We start from the raw sequence: 25,319 nt of genomic DNA on the forward strand, positions 1-25,319 counted from the left end.
AATTACTTCCTCTATTGTGTAGAGGAAGAAATAAGCTTGGAGAGGTGCTTGACTTGTATGGAATCAAGTGGTTTGTAAATCTCAGGGCTCTCAATTCATAGAAAATTAGGACTGGAAAGTTGCCTTAGAGATCATCTGGGCAACCTCTTCTCTCTATAAATGTAAGAGGAGCCATTTCATAGAGCATGACGTGAGTCAACCGGAAGTGGCCAGGGCCCAGGCCTATCCCTGTGCATGCTCTGTAGGACAGCTGCTGTGACATAGGTAAGAAAACTGAGGCACAGAAAAGTGAAAGGGATTGCTTAATAGAATTTCCTGCCAGGAGCTCCATTATTGTGGGGTGCCACCTACAACTCCTACTCATAACGCCAGCCCCATTCCCAGCCAGGGCCCTGTCTTCTTATCAGTAGATAGGTTCCTGAAATAGCAGAATCCACTGGATAACTTCAGGATCCCCAGATCAGGCTGCTGATCCAACAGAGACCTGGCTCCTTTTGATTGATAAGGCATCACAGTCACTGACAAGCGTCCTAATATCCAGGCCCAGAAGGTGTTAGATCCTGGCCCAGATCTCAACCCCAAGGTCCTACCCCCAAGGCTTTCCTTCCTTCAAATGTATTTCTGAATGACTGATTGGGAAAGGCCTGGTGGCTCTAAGTCCGCCAATGTGGGTGCCTGTGTGGGGGTGGGTCTGTGTCTAGGTGGGTGCTTGTCTGGGGGCTGGCCTCTGAGTTCCTGGACATGTGTCTATCTGTGTGGTTGTCTGCAAACGGACATGTGTGGATCAATGCGAGCGTGCCTCCAAATGGATGTGGGCAGGGGCTGCTGGTGGAGTGCAGCGCCCCATGCAGGAAAGTGATGCATTGTGAGGAAGGAGATGGGGGGCTCCCCTTCACTGCTCCCCGCTCCCTGCTCCGATCCCTAACTCGCCGCACGCTCCACGCTCTTTTCAGACGCTCCCTGCGCCTCCCCCGCTCCGGGGCTGCAGCGGCGCAGGCGCCCGGGCTGGCCGAGCCTGAGCCCGAGCACCAAGCCGGGGAGAGGGGCCAGGGCCAGAGCGCGGGGCTGGGAGTCCCGGGGCCAGAACCGGAGCAGCTCCGGGAGCAGGTGAGCCACCTGGGCGGCCCGGCCCCTGCAGCCCCCTGCTTGGCATCCCCCACTTCCAACTGGCGTCTCCCCTCCCTCCCCTCTCTGCCTGGCAACCTCCCTCCCCTCCCCCCGGCATCTCCCCCTCCTTTTCCGACCTGGCATCTCCTCATCTCCCCCTTCCCTCCCGGACTGGCATCGCCTTCCCTTCTGGCATCACCCCCTCCCCTTCCTGCCTGCATCTACCCCTCCCCTCCCGGACTGGCATCTCCCTCCTGGCATAGCCCCTCCCCTCCTTGCCTGGCATCTTCTCATCTCCCTCTCTCCTCCCAGACTGGTATCTCTCTCCTGGCACATACGCACCCCCGGCATCTCCTCCATTCTTCCACCCCTGTATCATTCTTCCCCAATTGGCATCCCTTTAGCCCCTCTTCATGGCATCCTTCTTGTCCTGAACGGGCCATCCTCTTCCTCCTGCCTGGCACACCCCTCCCCCACTTGACATCTCCCTCCCCCATTCTCCTCCTCCCCCTCAGTCTTGCAAAGCCTCCTTTCCCTACTGAAAATACCTCTCTTTTTCCTTTTACAGCTTTGGGCACCCTCCCAACATCTCTTTCTCCTGGCATACCCCATTCTTGACCCCTTAAGCTCTTCTCACCTTTCCCATTCTCTTCACTCCCCACCTAATACACCCCCCTCAACACCCTATCTTCTTAACATCACCTAGCCTATTCTCTCTCTCTCTCTCTCTCTCTCTCTCTCTCTCTCTCTCTCTCTCTCTCTCTCACACACTCACACACACACACACACACACACACACACACACACACACACGCATACACACGCATACACATACACCCTTCCCATCCACAGGTACTCTTCCTCTGGTAACACCCTTCCGCTTGCCTTCCCCACCTGTCATGACTACTCCATGATCTAGAATGCCCACATATACACACCTCTGGCACTGACTTCTATGCCTGACCCCCTCTCTAGAGCATCCTCTCCTCTTACACTCAGCCATGAAGATTAGCCTAGGACCCCAGGACTAAGCTTGTTAGACTATTGAGAATTTCACTTAAAAAAAGAGATAGATAGATAGATAGATAGATTCTTAGAATTTAGAAGCCAGAAGGTAGATCTTAGAAATCATTTAGTTCAACCCCTTTATGTTAGAGATGAGAAACTGAAGCCAAAATTACTTATCCAACGTCACACAGGTCTGAACAGTTAAAATTGGACCCCCAGGTCCTTTTTCCACTACACCATATTGTTTATCTTCCATCAGGGCAGGGCTAACTCCTTGAGACTCCAGCTTTTCTTGTCACCAGATGTGAACGTAAACCTGAGATGCAAGGTGGGGGAAGGAGGGTAAGGGTGAGAAGTAGCATTTAACCTATCCAGGTGTGACTGGGAAGATTGTGGAGATCTGTCTCAAAGGAGCCAAGCTGGAAGCTCTGACCAACTTTCACTGTGGTTGTGTGGACAGCGGGCTTAATAGGAGACTTCAAAACTGAGAAACTGATATCTTATAAACCTGGAACTGTCCCAGTCCTGCCCCTCTACCCTAGCCCTTCTCCTCTGCTCCATCACCGCTAACCTACCTGGACACATACGTGCTAGATTTGCAGATTCCCCCCTGACCTGGCCCCATCAGTTTCCCATGCACTGGCTCTGCCCCGCCCCCACTTTGCACTGCTTCTGTCTCCATCCTTCCAGCACTGGCCCTGCCTCTGCCTCTTGCTCCCTCCCCCCCCCCCCCCAGCTCTATGTCTAAGTCCCTCCTGCACAGCCTCTGTTCCCATCCTCCCTGCATTGGCTCCTTCCCTCCCTTCTACTTCCTCTGCTTCTGTTCTCCCTTTACTGGCTCTTCCCCCCCACTTCCCCCCCTCCCCCTCCACACTGCCTCTGCCTTTGTCCACCTCTTGGACTGCCTCTGTCTCTAGTTCTGCACCTCCCCCCCCAACCCTGCACTGCCTTTGGCCCTGCCTCTCTTTACCCTGCCCCTCACTGGCTCTGCCTCACTCTCCTCCCTGGAGTTGGCTCCATTTCTGCCCCAGGCTTTCCTGCACTAGCCTGGCCTCTCTCCCTTGTACTGTGTCTGACCCTGTCCTTTCTGCACTGTCCCCTTTACCTTGGCTTTGCCCCTGACTCTCCATCCTCCCTGAATAGGCCCGGCATCTGCATTCCTCCCCTCTGTCCTTATGATGCCACTTGCCCCAGTCTCCTTCACACTCCTCCTCCAGACTTTGCCTCTCTCCCCCTGCCCCTGTACTGGCTCTGTCTCCTTTCTCTCCCCCCACTCCTTACCTTCCCCCACTGCCCTTGACCTTCCTGAACTGTCTCTTCCTCTGCCCCAGCCTCTCCTGTTCTGGCCTCTGCCTCCGCCCCCCCCCACCCCACCCCAGAATTGGCTCAGCTTCTGCCTCCAACACTGGCTCCATCTCCCTTGTGATGCTTCCGTCTCTGTCCTCCCCTTTAATATCCCTCCTCTTACCCACTGTGTGGGCACAGCCTGCAAAATACCTGTGGTGTCTACCTCATGGGGTTTTGGTGCTGCTCCCTGCATGTATGTAGATTTGTATGAGATTAGTTATTATTAACATGATCATTACTGTCATTATCATTCCAATACTGCCTATCTCTGACAATGGAGCCTCACATGACTCTTAAGCATGTGAATGCCCCAGTGCCCAATTCGGCCCCTGTGTTTACCCTGCCAGGACTTAAGCTAATATCAATTTTGGAACCTTGTGCTTCCTGGATATTGTTCCAACTCGTGACCTTTTATTGTGATGCCCACCCCCTGGGCACTTCCAATCTGCCCACTGCCTCAGACTTTGGCACCAGGGGCCATTACCTCTCTCTGGCTAGCCCTACTCTCTGCTTCCTTTTCTCATTCCATCCTTTCTTTTCTCTAGGACCAGCTTCCTTCCCTCCCCCATATCCTACTTCTTACTCTCCTTCCCACCCCCTCATCTCCATTCATTGGCCTTAGCTATGTTTCAGCCTACGCTAAGGGAAACAACTGTGGTTTGGCAAAAAGAGTATTGGATTTGGAGTCCAGGCTTAGACTCCAGGACAGAAGACCTGGATTCAAATCCCAGTTCTCCCACTTAACTTGTTGTGTGACCTTGAGCAAGATGTCTAATCTCTCCAAGTCTCAGTTTCCTCTTCTGTAACATTGGGACCTGGACTATCTACTTCACAGAGTTGTTGTGACAGGAGGATATATAGGACATCTATACATATGTATGTGTATTTACATGTTCTGTATCTCCAATATATACCTAAAGTACTTTGTAAATGTCAGCTGATATCACCTCACTCAGATCTCTTCATCCTTCTCTGTTGGCCACCATCAGGGGCACAGGACGATGGCCTCACTCCAGCGTCTGCCTTTCCCCCCTCTGGTTCCTTCCTGGTGATCCTAGGTGTACGGCAATGAGCTTGGGGGAAGGGAGTCTTAGCCCTTCCCACCTTCCCATCCTGTTCTTTCAGATTCTCCTCAGAATGGCCCCTGGTGCTGGAGGAGTGGAGCCCTCAGGAACAGGGCGCCAAGGGGGCACTGGATGATTCTCCCACCAAGGGACTCAGCCATCTATGACTCCAGGCCTTCAGCACCCGCCCACCGTGGTACAGGTAGGTTCCTCTGCCTGCCTACCCTCCCACACTTAGCCCTCAGTCATAGTCCTCAGCCTCTTCATGGTCTTGCTCAGGGCTAAACACTGGCTTGCCTTCTCTAGCTCAACCCATTTTGTTGCTCACTGGATATGGACTGTTTCCTATGTGAAGTGTGTGCCTGTTTCTCCGTAGCCTCCTTCCTTCTCTTCTGTTCCTTCTCATGTGGCAATGCCACCCCACCCCTGCTCTCCACAACTGACTTCTTCTATGATTGGCATCAACTAGGTTCTCTTCTTCCCCACTCCTACCCTGAGCCAAGGAAAGAATGGAGTTTGGGGGCCAGGTTTTCTGATATGTTAATGTTTAAATATTTGAGAATTCTGATATGTTTTAGTGTAGTTCCTGTATGCACAAATACATTTTTTTCATACCTATTCTACTCCTTTCTACATGTACTCCCTCTCTTTTCCCACCCCCAGGACACATACACATTTTCCTGTACCAAGACACATTCTCTCTATATGTAGGGACACACATGCAGCCCTCCCTTCACCTGCAGAGAAACCCAATCCACATATACTTATGCATACAATCTCCTTGGACACTTATAGCCCTCCACACACCTACTTAGTTTATAAGCAAAAACACTTGTGACCTTCCTATACATGTGCTCTCCCTTCACATACATGTTTACTAAACCGTGTATATGTGTGCAGATCTTTTCTCTGAACCTAGAGACTGTACACACATTCCCTCTCTAAACAAAACCACCCAGACCTTCTTCCATCACCAGCACTCATACGCATACTCCTCATGCCTACAAACACCTTTGTGTGACCCAGGAAGGGGGAGAGCTTTTGGGGAGGGGGGGGGTAGATTTGAAGAGGGAGGAAGGATGGAAGGAGGTGGTTTTGAAACCTCAGTATATCTAAGAGAGCCTTCTACAGTACTTTCTTCCTCAATAAGGTAAATTCTCCCATGGAAGCCTCTAAAGAGGTTGCTGTGGCAACCAAAAATTGTACTCCAAGCCCATAAGGACTGGATCTTCATAGGTGCTTAGAGCCCAGCCTGGCCACTGGCTCAATCACTCCTGTACTCAAGAAAAACAGTGGATGTTCCTAGTTTACTCCTCCGTTGTACAGAAGGCAGTACCAAGGTATAGAATGGTAAATGGAATTCCTTGTCCAGAGTCACACACAGTGAGGCGGAGGCAGGGGATGTCTTCCCTCCCTACCCTCTAGCTGTTGGACCAAGGTTGATCCCAGGTGTCCTAGATCACTATTGGTTTTACCAGATCAGATGTGTCACTTTCCCAGCCCCTGATCTAACATATTGACCAGACTTTATGGTTTATCTCTCAGGATCAATCAACAAATATATTTTGAACCCCACTGTGTACATGGCATTGTGCTGGAAGATATCAGGAATACAAAAAAAAAGCATAAAGTGTGGTCCCTGCCAGAGCTCAGACAAAGTATTTCCACGCCCTAGGCGAAGTTTGAAAATTATCAACCCTTTCTCCCTTGCAGAGGTATTTGGAAATAGTCACCCTCTACCGGAGGTGTTAAGTCTTAATTTATCACAAGACAAATGCCCGTGTGCCCCAAAGAGTGGAATTTTCTGGCATTAAAAATTTATGCATTTCTAAAAATTGGCCCACCTTGTCGCCTCTGGGTTTTAACTCTGGTACTTTTCCTTCAGAAGTTTGCGGTCTAGATCTAGCTGGGGCATCAGAGGTGTACACTTGAAAAGGTAACTGACAATACCAGGCCGTACGTGAGACTTGGTAAACCATGGTACAGGGCAGTAAGTGCTGCCTGAAATTCAAGAAAAGAGATACCATTTCTTCTGGGGCTAGTCTTCTCCAAAGAAGCGGGGTTTAAGCTGGGTTTTGGGGGACCTATGGCTGTACAGAAGTATACATGGAAGGTGGTTATACACCCCTCCCCCTTGAGCAACTTCTTCTTTTCTGTTGGGGGAGAGGGAGGCGAGGCAATAATAGGGATGTGTCTCAGAGAGCTTCCCACCCCAAACTGTTACACCTTGCCAGGTGAGTGGGCAGTCTACAAATGCCTGCTTCCAGGCCTGGTGCGTGATTCTGGGATTAGAACAGCATGGGGTAGTGACCAGGCTAACCTATCACCATGGAAACACAATGAGATTCAAGCTGTGCCCAGCCCCAGTGACTTGCATGCAGGGCCAAAGTCAGACTGCCCTCGAGGCATGTATTAAGGAGAAGGACAAGGCCAGCCTTATTGTAGGCAATCCATATGGGATTCATGATTTGAGGGGGACTAGGAAGAGCTCCCTCCCTCTAGCACCTCCTTCCACTGGCCTGTATCTGACAGCCCAAATTTTTACCATTAGGGATTCATTCTTTTGGATTAAAAATTTGCTTCTCACTGAGGCTCTCCCCTTTTGTACCTTTTTTTTTAATTCAAGAAACTTTGGGGAAGGGGTAACACTTTTGTGTAATTTAAATTAGTTTTTCTGTTGCTGTCTTCCTTGATGAGAGGTAGGGGCCTACTACCAGACAGTCAGTATGAGAGCTGTGGCTCTGATACTTGCGGCGGGGGAATTATTGGAAAAAGAGACAAGTGCACAAAAAAGTACATGGAGTCACTGAAGGCAGACTTTGAGAATATTGTGTTTCTGTTGCACATTGGGCCGCAGGGACAGTACCCTTTTCTGTTAGTATTTTCCTGAGGGTGAAGAGGAAACAGGAAAGATGAGAGTCCCAGAAGGTATCCCTAGTGATGCCTCGGGTATTTGCCAGGCCTTCTTGGAAGGGTCCAGCTTGGGGGGAGGACTGGGAGGCCCGGCAACCCTAATGGTAATCTGCTGTCTGCACTGAACACCTGGGTTACTATGGGCCTTAAAAATGTCCTCCAGTCATTCCAGGATTCATGAGGGAATGGAGGCCACTTTTAATTCAAGGAACATCAAACCTAGTGATCATGGCAGAAGGGGAGATGTGCTTCATGATGTCTTGAGTGTTTTATTTTTGGGTTACATTAGCATAAAATTGGCTTCCATTTAACACAAGTAGGTTATGGGGCTGGGGTGGGGTTTTTTTTAAACATTGTTTTGGCAGAGAGAGAACATACTCAGTCACTGGGATGCTGACAAGCCTCCCCCCTCTTCACCCCCCTCGACGGCGTCTAGACTGCACTTTGGGTCGGTGAAGTGAACGATGGCACTTGGCATCTGGCGCCCATCTTTCCACAGAGTGTGCGGGTGTGATTGTAAGTGAGTGCTCATTAGCTGGTGCTAAGTGGCGGAGTTAATGAATTTGGAGGTGTCACCAGAAGGAAGCTGAGCTCCAGCATCTCAGAGGTTGGGACAGGCAGGCAGGCGGCTGCCCTGAGTGGGTAATGATGATTGCTAGCATCCCAGCAATATCGGGTCACCTGCTGGGGTCAGCCCTGGTTGTCAGCCCCGTGGGACCTTTCAGCTCAGCGGGTTTTTTTTTCCCTGATAAACCTGAGGGGCCTTTTGTGGGAAGCATTGTTCATACCTCCCTGAAGTCACCCTTACATATTTGGGGAGCTGCTCCAAACTTCCCTGACTTCCCTTAGTAATCCAGCGAGTATCTTTCAGCAACAGATTTATCTACCTCAGCCTCTTTTAAAGCTGTTTAGAGTCTTATTCTGTATTACATTGTGGGGACTTCCTGAAAATGTACTGTTTTCTGTGAAACACCTGAAACTTTAGCTAATCGACAAAGCATTTATTAAGCACTTACTATGTACCAGGCATCTGACCATTTGGAAGAATGCCAAAAATAATACCTGCCTCAAGGAGCCTACATCCTAGTGACTACTTTTTGTTTATTCTAAATAAATCTTTAAACTTCAAAAGAAGGGATTTGAAGAATAGGGCCTGGTTCCCCCTTTCCCTTTGCTTCTTACCTCCCCACTCAGCCCCCTCCTTCTAGACTGAAGAGGCTGGCTCTTTTGGTGGGTCTGTGGATGGCATCTTTCCCCCTCCTTCCTCCCAGTGCCAACCTCTTGTTTTAGTTGCCCTTCTCCCATCTGTCCCTAGCTCCCTTCCATCTTTCCTGAGGGGCAGCAACCAGAGGTGTACGTGGCATTGTAATTGTGAACCTGCTGTGGCTTTCATCAGAGGAAAGGAAAATGTTTTCGGTAGGTTGTTAGCCCCCTTCCTGAAGATGCTCCGAAGTTGTCTGGCCCTGGCCAGAGCAACACATTAGGCTAATGACTCTAGGGAGCAATCATCGGTGAGTGCCAAGACTCTTTCCTGGGGTTGGAGCTGATGGCCCAGAGCCCATCCTCCTATTAGAGCCTGCTCCCTTGTGCCGCAGCCATGGCTGGTGTTGGTCTGGGTGTACACAGGGCTAGAGAGGGGCAAGGGGGAAGACCACAGGTACCTAAAGACCGGTGGACTCTTGGGTGGGTCAATAATGAACAGTACACCAGATTGGGAATTCAGACACCAAGGTTCTCATCCCACCTCTGCCATTAACTTACTATGTCACCTTGGGCAAATCATTTCACTTTCTTGACCCTTTCTTTAATTCCTGTCAGATAGGGCTAATTCACAAGAGACTACTCACCCACCACTCAGTGTGAATTTCCCTAAATTCCCCTAGGAGTGTCCCCAATCTGGGGATGTATGATCCAAGACAAACATGAGTATAGGACACAGAATAGAAGGATTCCAACTTGAGCTCCTTCATTGTTTCAAACTCATTTTTCCCATATTTTTTTTCAAGCCAGAATCTACCATGTTCTTTTGTTTTTTTGGGTTTTTTTTCAGTGTGGATGGGAGGGAAGTAGATGAGGAAGATGTATACTTTTATTAATATAGGGAGGGAAGAAGGATTTACCAAAGTTACCTACTATATATTCTGGGAACTGTGCACAGTGCTTTAGAAATATTATCTCATTTGATCTTAACAACCCTTGGAGGTAGATACTATCATTATTATCATTACATATTATATATTAGTATGTATCTTACTATCAACATCCCCATTTTATAGTTGAGGAAACTGAGGCAGACTGAAGTTAAGTGACTTGCCCAAGGTCACACAGCTGGCAAGTGTCTGAAGCAGTATTTGAACTCAGGGATCTGGGAGGCAGAAGGGTCCTTCGAGATTATTTTAGCAGGAATCTTTTAGAAGGTTCCTGAGCAATGATCATCCCTCTTCTGCTAGGGTCAAAAAGTGAACTTGCATTCACAAAGCAGCCCCTTCCTCTGTTGGGCAGCTCTGGTTTCTTCATTTGAATCAAACCTCGAATTGCTGTAGCATCCACCCATTAGCTCTAGCTCTGTCTCCTAGGGCCAGGCCAAATAAATCTAATCCCCCTTCCCATGTGACAGTCCTTCAAATTCCTCAAGATAATACTATTAAGTGCCGCCTCAGTCTTCTCCAAGTTTAATGTGCCTGGTTCCTTCAACTGATTATCATATGGCATAGTCTTCAGTCCCCTCATCTCTATGGCTGCTATCCTCTACTATGTTTGTCCATGTCCTTCTAGGATAGGAATTCCTAAGTTTTTCTTTTCACTTGACTTGTCATTAAACCAGGTCTTTCCTTACTTATACAATTGATCTTTGAACCCCAAGGCATCGCTTTATATTTATCCCTGTAAAATTTAATCTTGTTAGGTTGAGCCAATTTTCCCATGCCGTCAAAGTTCCTGTATCCTAAGGGATACAAGTACTCCCAGCTTTGTGATACCTGCAATTTTTATAAATATGTGTAGGTTTTTCTCTGGGTCACTGATAAAAACGTTGAACAGAACGAGGCTGGGGAGAGCCCTCTGGAACCCCCTTAGAGACCTCCCTCTATTAGGAGAAAGAGCTTATATTGGTTTTCCTCTACAGCAGAAGTCTCTGGTCAAAAGTCATTGCCTAGTCCCTACTCCTTGTTTGCTTGTTTCAGTCCTGACTCCATTTGGGGTTTTCTTGTCAAAGATACTTCAGGGGTTTGCCATGTCACTCAGTTTGCCTCAGTTTCCTTAACTGCAAAATGGAGACAAAAATAACACTTACTTGATGGGGTCATTGTAAGGATCAACCGAGATGATGTTTGTAAAAAGCGCTTAGCACAGTACCTGGTACATCATAAGCCTCCCCCATTCCCTGGAGTTAATCTGATCAACTAATCTCTGTGGTTAGTTGTGTTGATAGCATCTCCCTCAACCAGTCAGTATCTTCATAATACCTTAGACCTCCAAAGTGACTGTTGGTGACTGTGGAAAGTCAGTAAGGAAGAGGTCAGGGGAGCCTGCTGACCCTTCAGCCATGCCCTGCAGATGGTTGACCTGCTCTGTCTATAGGGAGAGCCATCCCCGGACATCCCATCTCTAGTTTTTCCATTTTCTTCCTTAGAAATATTTCCAGTAGGGAGGCTTTTCATAACTGGTTCATTTGCTTTGGTCACAACCAACTTGTGCTTTCTTGGGGAAGAAGGTAGTGGGATTGGCTTGGAGTTCAATTTCCCGATGGCACCCAACCCTACTCTTGGCTCCATATTTACATGGTCTGGTTTGTGGTCTTTTGTCCCAGAGTGAAGCTCACAGTCCAAACCTCTCTGTAGCCTGAGTGGCCCCAAGGATAAGTCATTACTCCTTCATTGTTCCATGTCAAGGCTGGGAAAATACCTACTATATGCAAATTTAGGTACCATATTAAGAAAGAACTCCCAGTAATTAGAATTGTCCAGAAGTGGAATGCGCAGCATCTTAGAGGAGTGTTTCTTCTCACCAGGAGGCTCCAGTTGGAGGCTGGATGACTGAGATGGTACCAGCGTGGTTCAGTGGAAAGCACCCTGGCACTGATGATAAGGAGATCAAATCTCACCTCTGACACTTAGTACCTGTGTGACTGAGGTGTGACCTTGGACAAGTAACTTAACTTACTGGAGGGGGAGGGGGGACATTCATGGGCCTCAGCCTCCTCATCCGTAAGATGGGAAGGGGGAGAGGTTTTTTTTCACTATGTGGTCTCTGTGTTCCCTTGCGCTTTAGATCTGTGATGCCATGGGTATGTTTTACTGAGGGAAGGGTTCCTGTACAGGAGGGGTTGGACTAGATGGTCTCCGAGATTCTGTAATTTTTGTAACTAGAAGAGAGCTGAGAAACGTGAGACAATGACAACCCTGATGCAGGGGATCTGGGAGAAGCTTACACCGGGTCTGTTGAACAAAAGAGGAAACAACACTGTTTGTTTTTATTTTTAATCCCAGGGCACAGTGAGAGGGAAGGGAAGCCTTCCAGAATTTCAACAGAACAATCAGACTTCATGCCTCTCCCCATACCCCAGAAATCTTGCTCATCTTAGGCTCTCACCCTCTACCAGCTCACCCCCCCACACACACACATGCACACACACAACTTTTACTCTTCACAGTTTCATTCTCCTTTCTTCTGTACCTCCCAGACTATAGAGCTGTGCCTCAATCAAATTGTTCAGTAAAGTATTTATTGAGCACCTACTGTGTACAAGACACTGGGGGCAAGGGAGTGTACAGTAGTGAGAACAGTACCTGGTGTGGAATCAGAGGGAACTGGGTTCTGGTGAAGGCTCATGATGCCTGTGGGACCTTAGGCAGATCCTCATTTTCTTCATCTGTAAAAAGACCTTTACAGATAAGGACATTAAGATGATCTCTAAGGTCAATTCCTGTTCTGAATCCTATAATCCTAGGTAAAAGTCATGGCCTCTGCTGTAAATGAGAACCAGATTGGGAGATTCTCTCCCTCCCCCCTTTCCTTCTCTCCTCTTTTCTTCCCTCTCTTCCCTCCCTCCCTCCCTCTCTCTCTCTTCTTCCCCCTTTCCTTTTCCCCTCTTTTCTTCCCTCCCTCCTTCCCTCCCTCTTCTCTCCCTCTCTCCCTCTCCCTTTCCTTCTCCCCTTTTTTCCTCCCTGTCTTCCACTCTTCCCTCCGTTCTTCCCTCCCTCTTCCTCTTCTTCCCCCTTTCCGTCTCCCCTCTTTTCCTCCTTCCCTCCCTCCTTCCTCTCTCCCTCCTCTTTTCCTTCTCCTCTCTTTTTTCCCTCTTTCCTTTCTCCTCCATCTCCCCCCTCCCCCTCCACCTTTCCTCTCCCCCCTCTCCGCGCCCCCCTCCCCAATCCTGTGTCAAAAGTAAGACAGTAAGTGCTGCTATAGGCATCCAGAAGGGAGGTATAGTCATGGAAGACTTTCTGGAGGAGGGGAGACTTCAGTTGGTTTGGAATGATGGGTCCGAGCTGGAAACTGAAGAGGATTTTCTGGCAGTGGGGATGGTGTGAACAAGTAGGAGGCAGAAATAGCTATGCCTGGTTCGGGGAATAGCGAGGAGCCAGACTGGCTGCAGTGGAAGGTGCAGGCCTGGGCCCAGGGCTGCCTTGCCTCCTTCTCCCTCGTCATGGCCACCTCCCAGTTTCAGAATTGCATTTGTAACCTCATTCCTGATTTACAACCCTCCTGGGTCCCTTTGGTCCATTACTGTTCTATTAGCTGGTCGTTCCCATGTTCCCACCCCAATTCCCCCAGGGGCCCCGGCCGGATGTCTCTGGGACAGTCTTATTTCATTACATCCTGTCCATAGCTTAAGCTTCTTCATCTGTTCATGAAGTCTGTTCCCCGCCCTGCCCCCTGCCATTCCCAGGGCCACCAGCCCAAGTGAGGAGGGGGCCTCCCTCTGGACCCCTCACAATCACTGGGAGGTGTTGTCAGCAGTCTCTTACCTCATCTGCCATGTGGCCGTGCACAGGACTCTTAAGCCAGTGATGGGATAGACTGGGCACTTCCTGGGTGAGTGGGAAGCCACCCTCCACCCTTTCTCTGTGGCTCTTGTCATTCCCAAAACCCTCAGCTTTTCCTGCCCTGACGCTGCTCCCCTTGCAAGTCCTCGAGTTTTATCTATTTAAAGGCAGCATGGTATAAGGTGGGGAACCTCTAGGTCCTCAAGTGCGGCCCTTTGATTGAGTCCAAGTTTTACAGAACAAATCCTTTTATTAAGGGGATTTGTTATGCGAAGTTTGGATTCAGACAAAGGACTGCACTTGAGGACCTAGAAGGCCACATGTGGCCTCTGGTGTAAGGGAATAGAAAGCTGGCCTCAGCATTAGGAAAATCTGGGTTCAAGCCCCTACCTCTGGACACATACTGGCAGTGTGATTCTGGCTAAGTCACATAACCTCTTCATGCACCAGGCTAAGACTATAAATTGCCAATCTGCTTTTGTAGAAGATGCTTCTTGCCTGGAGTTCTCTACACTACTGATGAAATCATAGTTTCTGGTTAAAGAAAAAAACCAACTTCATATAAATAAAAGTAAGCACCTACAGACAGTGAGGACGATGTAGATTCAGTATCTGCAGGTGAGGCAATCACCGATGAGTAGGCGAGTGATTTAGAGCTGGAAGGAGACTTTAGATATTAATTAGTCCAACCCCTGAATTTTAGAGGAGGAAAGTGAGGCCCGCAGTGACTTGCCCAAGGGCACACAGCTATGCAACATCTTGCAGCTAGGTGGCATAATGAGGAAGAATACTGGAGTTGGACCTCAGACACTCACTAGCTCTGTGACTCAGGGCAAGTCGCTTAACCTTTCCTAGCATCCGTTTCTTCATCTGTAAAATGGATGCGATAGCACGGGCGTAATAATTGTGAGAGTCAAATGAGAAAATATATATGCGCGCGCACACACACACACACACACACACACAGCTTTGTAAAACCTTAAAGTGCTATATAAATATTAGCTGTTCTTATTAATCTTGTTTAAAATCACATACCTAATGAGGGACTTGCTTATGGTGACCCAGATAGTCAGTGGCAGAACCAGAACTCAAACCCAGGTCCACTGCTCTTTCTGTCATGGATATAGATACAGCATCTATATTATCTGTTACTCTGTGTGAGTGTATAAACACACACGCGCGTGCGTGTGTGTGTATACTCCATACTGGATATAGCATCTATCAATGACTCAGGAGTAAATGTCCTTTTTACTGATTTTCTTCCATGTAGTCAGCAGTATCTCTAGTTCCCAGAATCCAGGCCATTCTCATTTAGGGCCTTTTCCCCCCTAACTTCCTGAGAAATTGGTATTCTCCCCCGTTTCAGACTGAGCTGAACTTGACCGCTCTTCCTTAGTGGTTCCAACGCTTTGCTTATTTTCAAACCCACCCCCTGACTCTCTTTGTTCTTCTAAACTCAGGCCTGTAACTATCAAGGAGATAGGGAGGGACCCCCTTGTTCCCTCAGAAGCAGTGATTCCTCTCTGTAGTCTCTAGCATCATTTAACACACAGGCTCGGAAGCCATCGAGCATTCACTTTACCTACATCTGGAGGGAGGGGGCTGCCTAGCATTTGCTGTTCATCCGACATGTGGAAGTAATTCCCTGCCTAAAGACTTGAGCAAACAGTGGTTCTTGGTTGGCCCCAAAGCCTGCGTAGGCCTGTCTGTGTTCAGAAGCCCAGTTGGGGCCTCTTGGTCGTCCAGAAGCTTCCTGCCCTGATGGCAAGAGAAAGGGGCGAAATTCCAGTTTGATCTATTGTATGGTCCAGAGGGTCAATTTGGAACTTCAGAAGATTCCTTCAGATAAAAGCAACTGACATTTAAATAGCGCTTTGAGGTTCCAAAGTGCTTTCCGTACGTTGTTTCCTGGGACCCTCATGATAAATCTGTGAAGTAGGGTGCTATTATTTTCCTCATATTCCCCCTTCTTGAGGAACTGAAAAAGAAATGTTAAGTGACTTCCCACGATAGATTTTAGGATTATGGCAAGGAGTCAATATGCATTTGCCTCTGTGTATGCGTAGTGGGTGGTTACTACTGAGCTGGGGGTGCTTGTCATATGGGACCATCCTTCAGTCTCTGGAAGCATGCTAGAAATTCTGTCTTAAGTCTATGCATGCAATATCACTCTCTACTCATTTGTGCTACTACTGTCTGAAGCCAACAGCTTGTGCGTGTGTATATGCCTGCCTGAATACGCACAGGCTTCCGTATTGTTTCCAACCTCCACTGAATCCCTTAGCCCCAAAACTTTAAGTTGTTGACGCAGGATTTCTTTTCCTCCACATAATTTCCCGACCAAGGTGAAATGCATCGAGAGCCAGCTTCTGAGTCAGAAAGATCTAGGTTCAGGTTCTGCTACCCATATCTCAGTGGTCAGTGGTCAGTGGTCAAGGCAATTCTAAGACTATAAACAGCCCTCACTCACTCAAATCAAAGTCTTGTCATCACTTCCCTGATGTCATGGTCCTCTTTGAGAACGAAGGACAAACACAACAATGGCGCTATAAATCACAAATCGGGCGCTCGTTGGTCCAATTGAAAAAAAAAATCCCACATCACTGACTCTTTCCCCTAAACAAGTTCTGGGTGGGAAATGGAGGGGAAAAGAAATCAGCTACTTCCTAGCATTTGGGCCAATCCAGCATGAAGAAAGGCTGGTGTACAAGTGGATTTTGCAGGACACCCTGGGACAGTTGAGCAAGGCAATCTGTCCAGGGTGTGAAGTTAGAGAAAAGGCTTGGTTTTAGCCCCATTTGGGCTAGGGATAAAGTGTTTGGATTCCAGCTAGTCTTGGGTGTGGTCTGACATGAGAGAAGAAAGGTGTAATCTTTTAGAAACACTACCAAAATATTCATGTTGAGGAGAAAGGAGAGTCCAGCCATATTTGATTCAAGGAGGGAGGGATTGGTTATTAAATGGCATTATTTACCTGGTTGGTGTTTATAATTAACAGGTTGGTTATAATCAATCATTATCCATGAATAAGGAAAAATTATTTACAGTATAACCCAGAATGCTATTAAATAAAGCTGCGGGATGCAGATTGTCTGGCCAAGAAAAAAAAAAAAGAAAAATCAGGTACTTCCTTTTTGGGGATATACCTGACCACCTGCCAGGGAAGTCAGGAGAGTGGACAGAAGTTAGGGAAGAAAAAACATGCAAACAAACACAACCTTATAGGTAAAAACTTATCTTATCAAACCATTTTGGCTTTTATTTTAATCACTCAATAGATGAATGTGGTGGCATATGCCTATAATCCCAGAGCAGTGACCTGGAGTCAGGAAGACCAGAGATGAAATCCTACTTCTGACATTTACTAGCTTTGTAACCCTGGGCAGGTAACTTAATCCCTGCTTGCCTCAGTTTCCTCATCTGTAAATTGGGAATAATAACAGCCCCCACCTACCTCCCAGGGTTGTTATAAGGATAAAATGAGAGAATATCGGTGAAGTGCTACAGAAATGCTAGTCTGAGGCTTGTGGAGGCCTGGAGCTTCGGAGATCTGAGTTGCAGCGAGCTAAGCTGATCTAGTGTCCACATTAAATCCAGAACCAAGATGGCGAGTCCCCGGGAATGGGGAGATACCAGGCTGCCTAAAGAGGAGTGAACTGGCCCGGATGAGAAACAGAGCCATGCCAATCATCTAGGGGATTGAGTCTTTTAATGGTGAGCCTCTGTACTGGGTGATAATAGCATAGGGAGATCCGGTACTCTCTCCCACCCAAATCAATCAATAAACCTGTAAATTTAGTGCTTACTGTGTAAGCGACACTGTAGTTAGTACTGTCAGGGATGCAAAAGTAGTGAGACGGGGGTGATGAGGCTGAGTGTTCACCCCGGCCCTTCCGGGCATGCACCACCATTTGGCCCCCTACACATACAAGACTACAGCTGACCAGAGCTGCCCACCCTATGGGCTGTGCGGGTCAAGGAGAGACAATGAAGAGGCTGATAGTCCTCACTCCCAGTAGCTTCCAGAGTAGGTGGCTCTTCTTGGTTCAGTCACCTGCCCTCTCTAACACAGACTCCCATTTTCAGAGCCAACCAGGATCCGCTGGTCACAGATGTGTTAGCTAGGGGCCAGACCATGTGGACCACTGAAAGGAGCCAGGGCTCAGCCTTAGTTAGCCCCATTGCTCTTCTTACACTGGTATAGATCTAGGGATCTTCCTTTAAGGAGGGTATCATTTGGGAGGAAGATTAAACTCATGCATAGGGAACATTGAGATCATAACTCTTTTAAAATTTTTTTATATTTTTCCAGTTATATGTACAAGCAATTTAAATATATTTTTAAAAATTTTAAGTGAAAATGTTTATTTTTTCCAATTATATGTAATAACAATTTTTAACATTTAAAAAAATTGGGTTTCAAATTCTTTCCCTCTCTACATCCCCTCCCTCCTCATTGAGAAGGCAAGCAAATTGATAAAGATTATTTATGTGTAGTCATGCAAAACATTTCCATATTAGTTGTTATGAAAGAAAACATAGACCAAAAAAAAAAAAACCAAACCAAAACAAAACAAAAACCCGACAAAAAACCTCAAGAAAAATGAAGAAAGTAAAAAAAAGGTACGCTTCAATCTGCATTCAGACTTTATCAGTTCTTTCTCTGGAGATGGAATAGCATTTTTGGATCATCGTATTGCTGAGAATAGCTGTCATTCACTGTTGATCATTGTGCAATATTGTTGTTACAGTGTTCTCCTGGTTCTGCTCACTTCACTTTGCATCAGTTCATATAATTCTTCTCAGAGTTTTTCTGAAATCATCCTGTTCATCATTTCTTATAACACAATAATATTCCATCATAATCATATACCACAACTTGTTTAGCCTCCACAATTGATGGGAATCTTCTTAATTTCCAATTCTTTGCCACCACCAAAAGAGCTGCTATAAATAATTTTGTACCTATAGGTCCTTTTCCTTTTTTTTCATCTCTTTGGGACACAGACCTAATAGTGGTATTGCTGGGTCAAAGGGTATGTTTGTACAGTTTTATAGCCCTTTGGGCTTAGTTCCAAATTGCTCTCCAGCATAGATCTCTTTACAACTCTACCAATAATGCATTAATGTCCCTATTTTTCCACATTCCTCTCCAGCATTTGCCATCTTCCTTTTCTATCATAGTAACCAATCTGATATGTATGAGGTGGTACCTCAGAGTTGTTTTTAATTTGCATTTTTCCAATCAGTAGTAATTTGGAATATTTTCCCATATGACTATAGATAGTTTTGATTTCTTCTTTCTGAAAACTGTCCATTCATATCCTTTGACTATCAATTGGGGAATGACTTGTATTCTTATAAATCTCACTCAGGTCTCTATATATTTGAGAGATGAGGCCTTTATTGGAGAAACTTGATTTAAAGATTTTTTCCTAGTTGTCTGCTTTCCTTCTAACCTTGGTTGTACTGGGTTTTTTATGCAAAAACTTTTAAATTTAATGTAATCAAAACCATCCATTTTACATCCTGTAATGCTCTCTATCTGTTGTTTGGTTTTAAAATCTTCCCTTATCCATAGATCTGACATCTAAAGTATTCCATGCTTTTCTGATTTGTTTATTATATTACCCTTTATGTCTAAATCATGTACCCATTTTTACCTTATCTTGGTATGTGGTGCGAGATGTTGGTCTAAACCTAGTTTCTGCTAAAATGCATTCCAGTTTTCCCAGCAATTTTTGTCAAGTAGTGAGTTCTAGTCCTAAAAGCTTGGATCTTTGTGTTTATCAAACACTAGATTAATATTGTTGCTTACTACTGTGTATTGTGTACCAAATCTATTCAAATGGTCCAACACCATTTCTTAGCCAGTAACATATTTTTTTTTGATGATTACTGCTTTGTGATACAGTTTGTGATCTGCTACTGCTAGGCTACCTTCTTTCACATTTTTTTTTCATTTATTCCCTTGGTATTTTTAACCTTTTGTTCTTCCAGATGAATTTTGATATTATTTTTTCTAGGTCTATAAAATAATTTTTGGAGTTTGATTGGTATAACACTGAATAAGCAAATTAATTTAGGTGAAGTTTTCATTTTTATTCTATTAGCTTGGCCTACCCATGCACAATATTTCTCCAGTTGTTTAGATCTGACTTTATTGATGTGAAAATGTTTTGTAATTGTCTTCATATAGTTTCTGAGTTTTTCTTGGCAGGTAGACTCCCAAGTATTTTATATTGTCTGCAGTTGCTTTAAATGGAATTTCTTTTTCTATCTCATGCTGCTGGACTTTGTTGGTAACATATAGAATTGCTGATGATTTATGTGGGCTTATTTTATATCCTGAAACTTTGCTAAAGTTGTTCATTATTTCAACTAGTTTTTTAATTGATTCTCGAGAATTCTTTAAGTCTACTACCATATCATCTACAAAGAGTGATAGTTTTGTTTCTTCATTGCCTAGTCTAACTCCTTCTATTTCTTTTTCTTCTCTTATTGCTATAGCTAGCATTTCTAGTACAACATTGACTATAATGGGCATTCTTGCTTCACCCTGATACACATAATGCTTGCTGATGGTTTTAGATAGATGCTACTTATCATTTTAAGGACAGCTCCATTTATTCCTATGCTTTCTAGTGTTTTTTATAGGAATGAGTGTTGTAATTTATCAAAAGCTTTTTCTGCATCTATTGAGATAATCATATGATTTTTGTTGTTTTTGTTATTGATATGGTCAGTTATGCTGATAGTTTTCCTAATATTGAACCAGCTTTACATTCCTGGTGTAAATCCTGCTGAGTCATAATGTATGATTTTTGTGACATATTGCTGTAATCTCCTTGCTAGTATTTTATTTAAAATTTTTGCATCAATGTTCATTAGGGAAATTGGTCTATAGTTTTCTTTCTCTGTTTTTTCTCTTCCTGGTTTAACTATCAGCATCACATTTGTATCATAAAAGGAATTTGGTAGGATTCCTTCTTCACCTATTTTTCCAAATAGTTTATATAGTATTGGAATTAATGATTCTTTAAATGTTTGGTAGAATTCACTTATGAATCTGTCAAGTCCTAGGGACTTTTTTCTTAGAGAGCTCATTTATGGCTTGTTCAATTTCTTTTTCTAAGATTGAGCAATTTAAATATTTTATTTCTTCTTCCGTTAATCTAGGCAAATTATATTTTTAAAATATTCATCCATTTAATTTAGATTGTTATATTTGTTGGCATGGAATTAAGCAAAATAGTTTTCTAATAATTGCTTCAATTTCTTTTTCATTGGTGGTGAATTCACTATTTTCATTTTTGATAGTGGTAATTTGTTTTTCTTCCTTTTTTAAAAATCAAACTAATCAATGGTTTATCTACTTTTTTTAATAAAATCAGATCCTAGTATTATGTATTAATTCAGTGGTTTTCTTGCTTTCAGTTTTATTAATTTTGCCTTTGATTTTCAGGATTTCTAATTTGGTGTCTAATTAAAGATTCTAAATTTGTTCTTTTTCTAGTTTTTTAGTTACATGCCAAATTCATTGATCTGCTCTTTCTGTTTTATTGATGTAAGTGTTTAGAGATATAAATTTTCCCTTAAGTACTGTTTTGGCTGCATCCCATAAAATTTGGTATGTTATCTCATTTTGGTATGTTGTCATTCTCTTTAGTGAAATTATATATAGCTTCTATGATTTGTTTTTTGACCCACTCATTCTTTAGGATTAGATTATTTAGTTTCGAATTAATTTTAATCTATTTTTCCACAGCCATTTATTGAATGTAGTTTTTATTGCATTATGATCTGAAAAGGATGTACTTAATACTTCTGCTATTCTGTATGTGGTTATAAGGTTTTTATGCCCGAACACAGAGTCAGTTTTTGTGTAGGTGCCATGTATTGCTGAGAAAAAAAGCATATTCTTTTCTATTCTTATTCAGTTTTCTCCAGAGACCTATCATATCTAGCTTTTCTAGAATTCTATTCATAACCTTAACTTACTTCTTGGGGTTTTTTTTTGTTAGATTTATCTAGTTTTGAGAGGGGAAAGTATAGGTCCCCCACTAGTCTAGTTTTAATGTCTATTTCCTTCTGTAACTCATTTAACTTTTCCTTTAAGAATTTGGATGCTATACCACTTGGTGTAGATATGTTTAGTATTGATATTACCTCATTATACATGGTACCTTTGAACAAAATGTAGTTTCCCTGCTTATCCCTTTTAATTAGATCTATTTTAGCTTTTATTTGTCTGAGATCATGATTACCATTGCTGCCTTTTTTTTTTTTACTTCAGCTGAAGCACAATAGCTTTTGCTGGAGCCCCTCACCCTTCAAGTGTGTTTCTTGTAAACAACTTATTGTTGGATTCTGTTTTTTGATCCAATCTGCTATTTGCTTCCTTTTAATGGGCGAGTTCATCTTATTCACATTCATAGTTGTGATTACTAACTGTGTATTTCCCTTTATCCTATTTTCCCCTGCTTATCCTCCCTCTCTCTCCTTTCATCCTGTCCCTCCTCAAAAGTCTGTTTTGCTTCTGACCACTCCTTCTCCCATCTGAACATCTGAACTTCCTTCTATCAGCTTCCCCACCTTCTTTTGTCCCCATCCCCTCCTACTTCCCTATAGGGCAAGACAGATTTCTATACCCAACTAAGTGTGCATGTTTTTCCCTCTTTGAGCCAATTCTGATAAGAGTAAGATTCAAGCATTGCCCACCACCCCCCTCCCTATCTTCCCCTCTACTGGTAAAAACTCTTCCTTTTGCTACTCTTCTGTGTGAAATAATTTACCCCTTTCTACCTGTCCCTTCCCCCTTCTCCTGATGCATCCTTCTTTCTTACCCCTTAATTTTATTTTTTTGAAGTCATCCCATCATAGCCAACTCACACCCATGCTTTCTGTCTATGTATACTCCTTCTAACTGTCCCAATAATAGTAAAGTTCTTAGGAGTTTACAAGTATCATCTTCCCATGTAGGAATGTAAACAGTTTAACATTATTGAATCCCTTAGAGGTCATAATTCTAAAGCACGTGATGCTCCTGGTAAGTTCTGTCCAAGAGAAAATGAGAAAGTTGACCTACCATCACAGAATTTTGGTCTAGGAGTCTTCCAGTGCCAGACTTCCATTTTATGGAGGAAGAAACAATCCTGGGGAGATGACATCAGTTGCCTAAGATCAGGGAGATAGTAAGTAGCCTAGCTGATCCCTAAAGTCCCTTTGACCCCCAAATCCAGTGATCCTGCTCCTTAGGGGCTTAGATTCTAGCTAAGAAGACAAAAATCCCTGCATAAAAAAGCAATTTCAAGGTAATATGGGAAAAATAGTGCTGTGGTATGGGGCTCATTCTAGAATGTCCATACCTCTCTTCTTTGCCCATTCAAACCCTACTCATCTTTCAAGGCATTTTCCTGATCAGCCCAGCCTGAAATGATTTCTCTCTTTCTAAACTCGAGCACTTGTGTGTATAACTCACTGGCCACCTTACCTAATTGGTGAATTTCTCTGTGTGTTTACTCCTTGTCTCCTTAAATAAACTCTTTGAGGGCCTATAGGGTATCTCACACATCTTCCAAAACCCCCATGGCACCTAACAGAATACTGCCTGGTAGAGGAGGCACTCAGTAAATACTGGCTTGATATCACAGAAATGGAGGTGCTGATCAGGGAAGGATTCGCCTCACTCAAAGTGAGAACCTGAAAAGGCCTTAGCTTGAAAGGGCCAGGGTCTCCCATTGCATCCTGGGCCATCTCCAGTCTTGCTGGTGAATATCAGGCCACTGGACCCAGATGGCTCTGGAGGAGAAAGTGAGGCTGGTGACCTTGCACAGTTCTCCCTCACTCAAATCAAAGTCAACTGCAAGTCATGTCATCATTTTCCTGATGTCATGGTCCTCTTCTAAAATGAAGAATGAACACAAACAACAACCTGGAGAAGTTGAGCTCCTAACCATGTCATAAGGAAAGCAATAGACACTTAATGGCAGAGAGAAGGGCTCCTTACTGCCCCGTCCCTACAAGTAGGATTTTTTTTTTTAACCAATGCGTCCCTTCCTTGTCACAGTTGTGAAGATGGAGCATCTGACCTGCATGATCATCCATAGGAGTCCCATTTAGTGTTTCCCACTAAACTATAGCTTGTTTCTTTTAGGTCCCAGGTCCATAGACTTGTGTTAATGTGCATGGCTAGCTCGCTTAATTGGTAATCTTTTTTAAAAAAAAACTTCTATTTATTTATTTTAAAATTTTAAACTTATTTTTAGTTTTCAACATTCACTTTTATAAGATCTTGAGTTCTAAATATTTTCCCCCTTCCTCCATTCCCCCCTCCCCAAGATGCAATCTGATATAGAATTGGTAATTTTTAAAGCACTAAGATCTTTGTTTTTCTTTTAAAAATTTTTAACATTTATTTTTCATTAGAGTTCCAAATTCCCTCCCCCCACCATTGAGAAGCAAGTAATATGATATTCATTGTATATGTGAAGCCATGCAAAACATATTTCCATATTAGCCATGTTTAAGAAAAAAAGAAAGTGGAAAAAAAAAGTATGCTTCTGGAGGTAGATGGCATTTTTCACCATGACTCCTTTGGGACTGTGAAAGCACTAAGCCCTTAATGACCTTTTCCTTCTCTGCCCCTCACCTTCTAGTGATTAGTATATTTGAATGGCCTGTTTGACTAAATTGTAAACTTCTGTAGGGCAATTTGGTTCAATTGAATCAACATTTATTAAACTGTGCATAGTCACTGGGACCATGTCTTATAATTATAATTAGAAATGATTAATACATCCATATTTATATAATAATAATAAAATAAAAACAATAAAATCATATTTATATAGCACTTTTAAATTTATCAAATCCTAATTTAACAAATGTTTTCTCTACAGCAATTCTGAGGTAGATAGCATAGGCATTATTATCTCTGTCTTATAGATAAGAAAACTGAGGCTGGAGAGGTTAAGTGGTTTGCCCAAGGTCACTCTACTGAACAGAAAAGCCGGGTCTTCTGATTCGAATCCTTACAGATCTATTGTCCAACTTTCTTTGACAGTATTCCTTATATTTGTATTCCTTATAAATACGTGTATATACATATAAATATGTATGTGTATGTGTGCGTGTATAACTACCTCCAGGAATAATAGACTCCATCAACCTATACCCTAATGTGTGAATAAAAAGGTTTCTTTTTTAATTGGTGTGAAACTGCCTCCAATCAAATTTCAAAACTTGTTCCTACCTTTCCCCCAGTCCCTGGTCAACTAGTCAGTTTTCCTCTCGATCTTCTTTGTGATTTTAGACTTCAGATAGATCCCTTCCAGGCTTCCTATTTCTCCAGTCAAGAGGGCTCCATCTTCTGTCTTCCTAGGTAGCCTTTCTTTCTCTCCCTCCCCCCCACCCGAACTTCTTTTCTCCCTCCCAGCACAAATATAACAATATTATCTTGGAATCGGGAGGGACCTTAGGGATCATCTGTTCCCTGAGCTCCCACACTATCCAAGAATCCCCTGGAGAGCATCCCTGACAGGTGGTCATCTGGCCCCTGCTCGGGCACTTCCAGGGAAATGTTCAGATAGGTCCAGAGAAAACTGAGACATGTTTATGAACAATAACACCATAATGAGATAGTGAAAGAATCTGGAGTGTTGGAGGCACATCCTTAATCTTCTGAGTTTGACATCTAAGAGAGTAATTACTCCTTTCCATAATCCATCCCTTGCTGCCCCTGTCAGACGCAGCATAATGATGATCATAATTATTCCAAGTGCTTCTACATACATTATCTCATTTGATCCTTATGGTCACCCTACAAAGTAGAATAGGCATTCTCATCTCCATTTTACCAAAAAGGAAATTGAGGCCTATAAAAGTTAAAAGACTT

The 25,319-nt window shown here is 44.2% G+C and overlaps 1 protein-coding gene across 1 annotated transcript in view; it reads left to right on the forward strand.

The window, feature by feature from the left end:
- Window positions 1-860: 860 nt before the first annotated feature.
- SMARCD3 (SWI/SNF related, matrix associated, actin dependent regulator of chromatin, subfamily d, member 3) overlaps window positions 861-25,319 on the forward strand; it is a 47,469-nt gene continuing 23,010 nt past the window's right edge. The window contains exons 1-2 of the mRNA XM_036760014.1: window positions 861-1,107; window positions 4,588-4,728. Coding sequence (XP_036615909.1) covers window positions 4,690-4,728 — 39 coding nt within the window. The 5' untranslated portion in view covers window positions 861-1,107; window positions 4,588-4,689. The remainder of the gene's footprint in view (window positions 1,108-4,587; window positions 4,729-25,319) is intronic.

This window comes from Trichosurus vulpecula, chromosome 5 (genome assembly GCF_011100635.1).
Source record: "Trichosurus vulpecula isolate mTriVul1 chromosome 5, mTriVul1.pri, whole genome shotgun sequence".
NCBI classification, from domain to species: domain Eukaryota; kingdom Metazoa; phylum Chordata; class Mammalia; order Diprotodontia; family Phalangeridae; genus Trichosurus; species Trichosurus vulpecula.